Here is a 10,487-nt window from a genome sequence, read left to right as displayed (position 1 = left end):
CATGTTTGTCACATACCTTGGCATGTCACTATTATGGAAAAGGTTTTATCAGACAGACTTTAAGATTATAGCTGGATATTAAACATTGTAAAACGTTTATATATATATGAATACATAAGTCATATAAAGCAGTACAGCCAGGGGCCCCCGTACAGAATGTCACCTTCTCCTCACAGTCATGGACCTGCACAGTGCAAGGAATAGACCGCTTTCACATGACCCCTCACATCCGGTCTGATGCGGCAAGGACACCGGAAATAGTTGTGTGATGTGAAAGCCCTCTATCTCTCCCATGTAGTTGGGAGATTGTGCATGCTTTTCCGTGTCCGGGTTATGACTCCTGCTCCTCTCCTGTCAGCATGGCTGCTGCTTGTCGGAGCTCGGGGTTAGTGGCCGTGCTGCGTGCTGTGGGGAAGTCTGCCTGGAGACCCGGGCTGGCATCTTGTGGAGAAGTAAGTAATGCAACCAGCACCGAGCTGTAAGGGTTTAATAATTCCATTTATTTACCTGCTTTCATACAGCAGTAACTCCATACAAACAGATGGAGAGTGACTGCAGTGTTATAATTCCTAATTGCTGCCTGCCACTGCTCATAACCATGTCCCTGCCTCCTCCATGGCACCACACAGTAGCAGCGAGGGTGCAGTAGGAGTAGTGATCACAATAGTTTCATGAGACTGAAATGATGCAAATATAATATGTTTGTCATTAGAGTTTACATATACATTATCATCTTCTAGCCAGACATATGACACTTATAAATGCAGAGATCAATGATGATGATAGCGCCCCCCTCAGGGATGATCCATGACACCCATTCATAGTGTGACCTCAGTCCTCAGGTTTGTATGACAATGGGCGATATTCAACCTGGAGGGCTGAGGGCATCTTGTGGCAGAAAGGAAGTAATGTTGCTAATAATTTCCAGGTTACGTTTGTTTGTTATAGTCTGAAATGCTTTTTTTCTCTCTGCCTAGTGGCCCAAATTAATAAAAAAACAAATGCTGGGGTTGGGTTTTAGGAATTGCAAATTCTAGCATCCCGTGATGTACACTGATGTGCCTGATCTGGACATTTTTGGTCAGATTGGGTCTTCATGTAAACATTACCCAGCAGACCACTGTCATCAGGAAGAACACAAAGTGTATGGATGCATGGCATGACTGCTGAACATGATCCTTGGCAGTGGTTGGATTTTGTCTGTGTACCATCACCTGGTGCTGGCTTTTATTGCTGAGGGACATTGTTTTTTTGTTGCTTGCCATAAACAGACTCATTTTCATGGATGTAGATCAGTCAAAGATTATCTTGTGTCAATTCCTACCAAACGCCAAATATCATCATGCAACTTATACCTACCACTGTACCATTGTAAGATATTCAATGAAACCATAGGCTGGCACCAAGCACATTTTATTATTGCTAAATATTGTAGAGCTTCTTAAAAATGCTCCCCGCTTGGCTGTCTTTGGGTTTCTGTACTTTGAGTCACAGACCTGAAAATGTAGATTTAGGAGAACAAAATGCCAATGTGTTTAGCCAACTAGCACTGTGTACTTAAAGCATTGCATACTGAAGTTCCACCATAGAAATGTGTGATGAGGCAGGTCTTTGTTGCAGGAAGGGACAGACAAGCCCCACAATAAAACATACTTGCCTGCCTGATGACTTTCTTCTTTTTTAAAAAAAAAAAAAAAAAAAAAAAAAAAAAAAGCTGCGCACACACTTGGTATATGATGGCAGAGTTGTGCCAGGTATCCCAGCATCCTCTGGGGCTGCTGGGACTGAATGAACTCCTGCACAACTCCTGAGTTATGTCTTCTCAGCTTGGCCAATGAAGATGCCCAAAAATCTGAGAAGCAAAAGAAGATTGTGGCATCCACATTGAAACAGGGACAGGCAAGTATATTTCATGTCTGCAAAGGAGTGCTAACCACTGAGCCACTGTGCTGCTTTAATATATGAATGATACATATTCTTTCCAGATTGTAATATCCTGGTAAACCCTAACTACATTTTATGTGATTTTTGACCTTTGCTACATGCTAATGAATGTTTGGCCTTTGTTGTAGGAGGTTTATAAGTTTGCTTTAAAAACTTTTCTTCAACATTAGCAGTGGCTGTTGTTTATTGACTCAAGCCAGATCAGTTACTGCAGACTTTTCCTATTCATGCCATTTCTATTTAGCATGTTGTAAGGGCAGTGATGTTTTACTGAGAAGAACCCTGACTCGGCCTAAACATCAATAGTTTTCTAGTCTAGTAGTTCTAGTCTTAATAGATATGCCTGAAAATGTCCAGGACCAGCCAGTTACCTAATTATTCACCAGTGTGGAATTAAGGTGCGTACACACTTCCAATTTTTATCGTTCCAATCGAACGACGAACGATCGATTGGGCAAAAAATCGTTCGTAAAAAAGTAACCAACGACGCCGACGAACGAGGAAAGTCGCTGGAAAGGAACGACCGGACCGGCGGATCGGATTGGACGACGATCGTTGAACATCGTTCGTGTGTACGGTCGTTCGTTGATCGTCCATGTTCAGAGCATGCGTGATGAACGAACGTCCGTTCACTTTCCTGTCGTGCACATAGTTCCTCTATCGCTTAAACAATCGTATCTATTGTGTGTACAATATCTACGAACGATCGTGTCGTTACCTCTATGTGCAGTATCGGTGCTATACGATCGTTCATATATATCGTGCAGGAACGTTCGTCGTTCGTTTTCCGACGATAATAATTGGAAGTGTGTACGTAGCTTTAGTGTTTTTAAGGTAAATACACCTTTCAAAAATTATTTGTTACGGGATATTTAACATCCTAACATTGAAAAGACCAAGAAGCTTTTTTGTAAGCTCTTCGGAGTCTCGGTCCTCTCCTTCTCTTGTGTCACTGTCTGTATCTGTCTGTCATTTGCAACCCCTATTTAATGTGCAGCGCTGCGTAATATGTTGGCGCTATATAAATAGAGAAGCTCCAATCAGGATCTCATTTAAAATCAGAAAGTTTGACTTTACCCAATGTAAAGTTAATGACTTGATTTGGTTTTAAAAAATCCTGACTGCTTGGATGGTTCTGCCTTCACCTTTTGAATCACTAACCTAGGATGTTCTTGTTTCAGGTGTGTGTCTATAACTGCTAGAATCGATAGCCCTACATCAGCAGCAGCTTTCATATTATTTGTGTCTGCTTTCAAGGGTCTGTGAAGGAATTGAAAAAATAACCTTTATTTTATGTTAAAAAAATAATTTCTTTACACTAATATAGGTTTTGTTATATAGTGGTCACAACATTACATTTTTTCTCTCTCCCCAGCGTGCCTGCTATAGTGATGTTGCAGGCTACCTAATGACAGCTGTGCCACTATGGAAAGTAGAAGGGACACTCCTCTGGAACACTATGTACATTGTTGCTGCCTGCCTATGTTGCCCTGCAGTACATAAAACAGTCACCACGTATGTTGGCACAATGTCCTCTGACCAGCTAGATTAAAAATACCATTCCAATGGTCAAGCTCGGCAGTAGTTCTGCCTTGTTGCGGGGAACATTGGAGGCAGAAAACTACTTTTCCCCACTCCAGAAAAGATGGCTGCTAAAACTGGACAAATGATCTAAAACTGACAATGATCTGAAAACTATCATCAAGTCTGGGGAATAGTCTGTTAATGTATTTGTTGTGCAACATATAGAATTTGATACCTTAATTAAATGTAATTTATTCTGTTTTAAACTTACTGCCAGTGTTAAAGTATGGAGAATATTTTTGGAACAAAAACTGCTTGAGGGAAGGTTAAAACAAGCCTGTTGCTTACCCTGCTCTTATTTTATGACCAGTTTGATCCATCTAGGTTTGAGAGGTTTACTTTAATAAGGTTGTCATAGAAAAGAGAGGTTTCACATTTAGAAAATATAAAAGGAAGGTCATTCTTCCATCTTCTGAATTAAAGAGAGTGCTTCTCTCACCAAATACTGCTGCTGGGATGAGTGCCAGAATTTCTATTATTGATAAGTCCACATTAAGTTGGATTTTGATATTCTGTTCAGTTCTGTGTTGTCCTGGTCATGCTGTTTAATAAAGCTGAGGAAAGGCACAATCTGCAGGCAGCCTGAGAAGGTGTTATAAAGAAATATCAGACTTTGGACCATGCTTGCACGTATTTACTGGCTTCTGTTGTGTTTATATTTTTTTTATGTGATGTTTGCTGAATTGACTTTCTTAAACAGTTTCATATTATCGCTTAGATCCATGTATTGAGCAGATGTACTGCACATTCAGCAGCAAGCTGTGCTGTCATACCAACTAGTTTTACCAGTGTCAACACATCTCCGAATGTTTATCTTGCTTAGTACTACTGCAACATACTATATGATCTAAAATGTATTCCGCTGAAGACACATCAAAACACATTTCAAGAGATTTCCAGGCTGTTTTACAGAATGCTAAATTGGTAAAATGCTCTTTGTTTTATTATTTACTTGATAACTGCTCTCATAACTCTTGGGTTGGAAAATACTTTATAGCAGTCCTTGACAGTGTATAGGATTCTGTTCGGGCTTGTTTTCTGTTACCTTACGTATTGGAGATGTTTCCAGGTACAATACGTTGGTACAAAACATTGAAAAAAGGGGAGAGGCAAATGAATTTAGGATGTGGTTTATTTATATTTTGGGCACCGTTCTGTACATATGTATAAAATGTCAGTTTTTTTGTTTTTTTTTAAATGAATCAAAGACTTTTTTAAAAATCTTTGAACGTATTTTGAACAACACAATTGTGGAAAAATAGAAAATACTTTTTTTTTTAATTTCAGTTTAAATTGTTTTTTTGTGTTTGTCCCTTTGTTAGCTACATGACAATAATGTTTACTTTTCTTCTGAATATGTTTCCACAGCTTTTTTTTATGAAGTTCTAATAAATATGATCAAGTACATGAACACTCTCTGCAAAGCAATATGTGTGTATACTAATGTATATCCATGAAGCATATCTCTCTAATATACCCACTTAAAAATGTATATGCATATTCCTGAATCCATCCCTTACTGTTACTGCTGTAACCTACCCTGGATTGGATTGTCAGTGGATTATAATGATTTTAGCAGCCATTTTTTGCTCACATTCACTAATAATCCAAAATGGTAAATCGCCTGACAAGTGAATAACATTGAATATTTGTTACAGTGGTACATGTTAAGGGGTGGGAAATATTATGCCTAAAGCGGAAGTAAACCGAAAACTAACTCAAAACAAAAAAAACACACTTACCTTCAATCCCACAGTCCCACGTTCTTCCCCATATCCAACTTTGGGCTGGTGCAGAGGGAGCGCCAGGCGCCAACATCTTCTCTTTTCCGTGTTCTTCCTACGTCACCCAATCTCGCACTGCACAGGCGCGAGATCGGGTGAGGTAGATTTGGGAAAAAGATGTTTTCCCCTATTGATGTAAGGGCTCCTACTCTACATCTTGAGCATGCGCAGAAGGAGCAACCAAGAGCCTCTTGGGATGTGTGACGTAGGTATCCCCGGAGGCTCTGTTCTCCCATTAGTTCTTGATTGCCTAGGCAATCGAAGATTAAGGGTGTTGTTTAAAAACAAACAAAATTTTTACTTTTTTATAAAGGGGTTGTTTACCCTTTTATGAAAAGTGAAAATTCTGAGTTTGGGTATGCTTTAAGGTGAACAGTCAGTTTCTGAAGGTGATGTGTTAGAGAAAATTGGGCAAGTCTAAAAGATCTGTTCAACTTTGACAGGGACCAAATTATGATAGCTGGTTAGTATCCAAATAAAGTAGTTTACCTGTAAACCAACAGAAGGGTGATGGGTACCAAAAGCTCACTGATACACGGTTAGGGTGGGGGTTAGACTAGCTCATCTGGTGCAACCCCACAGGAAAGCTGCTGTAGCACAAATTTCCAGTCATGAGGGAAAAATGTACATTGAGCCCTGGCCACTGCCAAAAGTGTCATCTTCAGCATGGAGCAAAGAAAGAAGTTGGCTTGAATTTAATGTGCATGTACATTGTCAGCTTTGAGAAAGGGATAGCAGAAGGATGCAGTAGAGAAAGAGATCGGCCAGCGTATTTTGTTTTTGTGGCACACGGTGGGGTCCTGCACAATATTTAGTAGATGGTTTAATGTTTTGACTGATCAGTGTATGTAATAAAAAGGCTATGTCCAAACTGGCAATGAGGTTGCAGTTACGCTTCAAGTAGCATTACCCTGATAAAGAAGGAATTGGGGTGACAGTGAACAGTATAGTACTGCACATTGCGGCCCACTGTTACATCTACAGAGGACAGCGCTGCAGTGCGAGTGACCGAGCAGCTGACAGTGCCAGCCACCAGGAGACCTAGGAGGGTCGTTTGATCCCTGGGCAGGTCTGAGCCTGGACAAATTGTATGTAAAGCTAAACTTCTTAAAACATCCCTGTTTTTGTAGGTCTAGTTGGTGTTCAGCTTCTATGTTATTACACTACTGTAATTCTTTGCTATTTAACTTGCCTCATTAAAAAGAGGCAAGTCAAAAAAACAAAAATTTAACTAAAAAAACAAAAAAAGTTTATAAATTCAGACCACACGGTAAATATGTGTTTTAGTGCAGAGCAGCCATGTGGAATTGAGTATCTATCCGGACTCCAGGAAAGATAAATGTGAAGCACATGCTCCTAGTAAAACAGATCCTGGTGTTCTGAAAGCCTAAGCTCACAGTCTTCAGTAGCTTTGCTCCCAGGCATTAGCTGCATAATGAGAAAATGGTGTGTGTTGACTAGTGATTGATATATATATTTATATATATATATATATATATATATATATATATATATATATATATATACCTTAGCATTTAGCGGCTTTCATCCACGAAAGCTTATGAAATAGGCAAATTGCTGTCACAAGTAGGATCATTTTTCATTGGGGTGTTAACTAAAAAAATAATGATTTCACAATTCATAGATAACTGTTTTTATAAGGGTTCCCTAGGTTTGAAGGATGCCCTTTTACAAAAATTTTAAAAAAGAAAACGTCAATCTCAAAGACTAAAAATTAGGAGAAATAACAGAATTAAATCAAATGCAGTTGAGGGCAAGCAAACAAGTATAAACCGATGTGTATTTGGCAGCACAGGATGTTTGCACTGGCAGTGAATGGAGAGATACTTGGCATGCATCTTGAAGTCCTACCTTGTGGAAACGACTGAATGTCTCCACTTGCGTGTTTGCTTGTGTTTAATGTGAGGACTGTGGTTAAAGATCCTTTCTAGAAGTTCCAGTATATAGGATGAGAAATGCTTTACAACTTCTTGACATTAGATATAGGGAAGATATCTGTCTCTTGTGTACTGGTCTAGTTAGGTATAACAACATTTTTTGTTGACTTTCTGCTGCAAAATTCTCACACCTTTGATCATGTTGACTTTAGCGAGGATTTATTAGCTCACTTCTGATATCAGCAGATTTCACATAGATACATAAAGAAGACATGTGTCTATATAACATTTATCATAGCAATTGGAGAGCCCAGTAAATTATTAATACATTATGTTACTTGGATGGATTTTGTCACCATTCTACATCCATTCATCATTTAATGTACTGATATATACAAACCAAACTCTGGTAATATAACCGGTTGTGCAATGCCTAATCCTTTCATATATTTTATAAAATATGCGTTACTAACATACAACATGATTAAATATTCCACTTCAATATTAGGGATTACTCAGTTGACACAGCAGAACACTAAGTCAGTTAAACTTTTGGGCTATCAATCTTTTCAGGTAAGTGTAAGTGATTGCAAATGAAAGGAACAAATGAACTGGGGGGGTAACACCAGGCCAACCCCAGGGTGGGAATGGTTTTACCACTGGCTATTTTTCTCTCCTCATTCTTCTTGACTGATTTTTTGTCTTGCAGAGCCACTACATGAGTTATTGTTAAGAAATTCATTGTTCAATCAGTGATTTTTTTTTTTTTTTTTGATCCAGTCCTCTGCAGGTTAATAATTTTGGTTTCCTTTGAGAGTTCTTACATCATTAAGTTCTTAAATAATCTGACAATGTATATCAATAAAGATTTTAAACTTAATTATTTTGGTTGTCGAGATCTGATATGTGATTTCAGTGTTCCGTTAATTTTTCTTGAGCAGTATATATTTTTAAAATTCTACTATTATTAAGCTAAACAATGTAATCTCATAGGTAAATATTCTTAGTTTGCACAATCTAAAGTTTGCTCATTTAATAAAGAGTAACTATTGTATACTGGTTTATATGGGTTCTCTTTAGATTTACACTGCAGACTAAAGTTTGGAACTTGTGCCAAGAAAAGGGCTAGCAGAGTGCAAAACCTAGTCACCACTTTTACATGTGACCTCCCTGCAGCTAATATCTTCCCAAATACTGACTGTCACACTTACACCTGCAGACAGCTATCTAGGTAAAGACAAGGCTTTGCATTCTCATATGCAGAACATATACACTGTATGCTTTTCTTAACTCTGTAATTGAAGATTTGCCTTCAGCCTATCACATTTTAGAGATTGCCTTTGAGATCAGCTTTATTGCATACGGCTCATTGATTTTTACCTGTGTATCCTTTCATTAGAAATAGTTTTCTCTTTTGTGGTTTTGCTTATGCTTTTGTATTTTCTGATAATTTGATTAATATTTTCTTATTTCCATCTTGCCTCTCCCCTTTTTTTTCTGGCATAGGTTTCTCGACTAATACATACCAGTTATGCAGCACAGAGGAAAAATGTTGCAGCCTCGGGTCCTGAAAAGTACACAGAGGCTTTTATTAAAAAACAGATTGAAGAGTTCAACATTGGAAAAAGACATTTAGCCAACATGATGGGAGAGGATCCAGAGACATTTACCCAAGAGGATATTGATGTAAGTATAGCTGTTCTGTACTGGAAAAGTAATTTAGTGTGTAGCTTTTTACTTAAAACCTTTTAAGTCTGGTGAAACTGTCCCAACTCTGTGTGAATTTTAATCAAATTGTCGGGATTATGCCGGTCGCTTTGCTGTACCATACACCAAAGTGAATTCCACCGCCTTGTATTACAAAGGCCAAATCAAATCCTCCTTCATGGCCATGTCAAACCACTCTGCAAAGCTCACCTTAAAATATTTTTAATGCCTTGGTTGTCGTGTTGGCAGCAAGTCCTGTATACATTAAGGTGTTTGATGTGGCTGCATTACGCTGTAATTCCACGGTTTAACAAATTCTCCTTTTTTTTTTCTTTGAACATTTTGGTGATAAATGCAGGGTTAGCATATTGTCAGATGGTCGCCATGGAAACACCAGCAATTAGGCAGACTGACATGGAGTCCATTCATCAATGTGATGTCTCCTGTCATTTGCAGAGATACCACTTTATAAACTTTTCTATTTCAGATATTAAATATTGTTTTAGTAAGATTACCGGGCATCATTACAGTAAATGTATTATTTAGAGCTAAGCTGAATGGTACACAATGCATTATTTGGTGTAGAGTACATATTGGGGACGTTAGGTGGCCTATAAAGTTCTTATTCATTTTGTTACTCTATAATCATGAATACTGCTTCAACCATTGTCTTTTATGAGCATTTCAATGGTTTTATTTGGATTACAATAATTTATGTGGTACGTGTGGTATTTTTTCAGCATTCTTGGTCCCAATTTTAATATAAATCTTAGACATTTCTACTAGTATAATATTATTCACACTAATCATAAAGTTAAAAAATTCAAGCAAATAAGAGGTGCCTACCTCATTTATTTAATTCTTTATTTTGCCAGACCTTGAGTTAATATCCCCCAAGCTACATTTGCCAAACCCTAAAAATAATAACTCCTTATTAGTAATTAAATGGATTTTTCACCCCTCATATATATATAATCTATATCTCATGTTTAGCTGATGATTTGTACCTGGTACACATCATGAAGCAGGGGAATCCATTGTTTTTTAGGTAACAGTTCTCTGTTTTACCTGGCACAATTTGCATTTTAATTGCTGGCAGGGAAAAAAGCAGGCTGGATCTTTGCAGGGTATTTTTTATGCTATGACACTAGATTTAAACAATATCCAGCATGTTTCCTTTGGTTACTGTTATCCCAATATATTGCAACATAACCCTTGTATCCTGCCAGTGTACACCCATAGTAAATTACCTACTCCAATCTTTAGGTCAGATTTCTGGCTGTGGGATCTTAGAATATCCTCCCCAGAACACTGGTCTATACTGCCTCCTGTCCCATATTGAGTGACCAGGCTCATCAATGCCCACATGTAGTTTATTTTTAGGCAGCGTGCTCTAGAATGGGTTTTGAAGTACTCTAGAACAGGCATATAAGTGTCAGTGAACATAATTACAGTTAATTTGATAATTCATTTAAACCAGAAACTTTTGAGTTTATATTGGATGCATTTTTTAATCATTTTACATCTTATATGTATCCCACCCTTCAAGCATTATGCTGTAATGTGGTCT

At 38.0% G+C, this 10,487-nt stretch overlaps 1 protein-coding gene across 1 annotated transcript in view; it reads left to right on the top strand.

Annotated features, from left to right (window-relative positions):
• The first annotated feature begins 295 nt into the window (after positions 1-295).
• MRPS9 (mitochondrial ribosomal protein S9) overlaps positions 296-10,487 on the top strand; it is a 36,049-nt gene continuing 25,857 nt past the window's right edge. The window contains exons 1-2 of the mRNA XM_072413582.1: positions 296-452; positions 8,717-8,896. Coding sequence (XP_072269683.1) covers positions 360-452; positions 8,717-8,896 — 273 coding nt within the window. The 5' untranslated portion in view covers positions 296-359. The remainder of the gene's footprint in view (positions 453-8,716; positions 8,897-10,487) is intronic.

The sequence above is a fragment of the Pyxicephalus adspersus genome, chromosome 1, assembly GCF_032062135.1.
Source record: "Pyxicephalus adspersus chromosome 1, UCB_Pads_2.0, whole genome shotgun sequence".
Taxonomy (NCBI): domain Eukaryota; kingdom Metazoa; phylum Chordata; class Amphibia; order Anura; family Pyxicephalidae; genus Pyxicephalus; species Pyxicephalus adspersus.
Note: the sequence above shows the minus strand (reverse complement) of the source record. Positions and strands in the feature narration are given on the sequence as shown.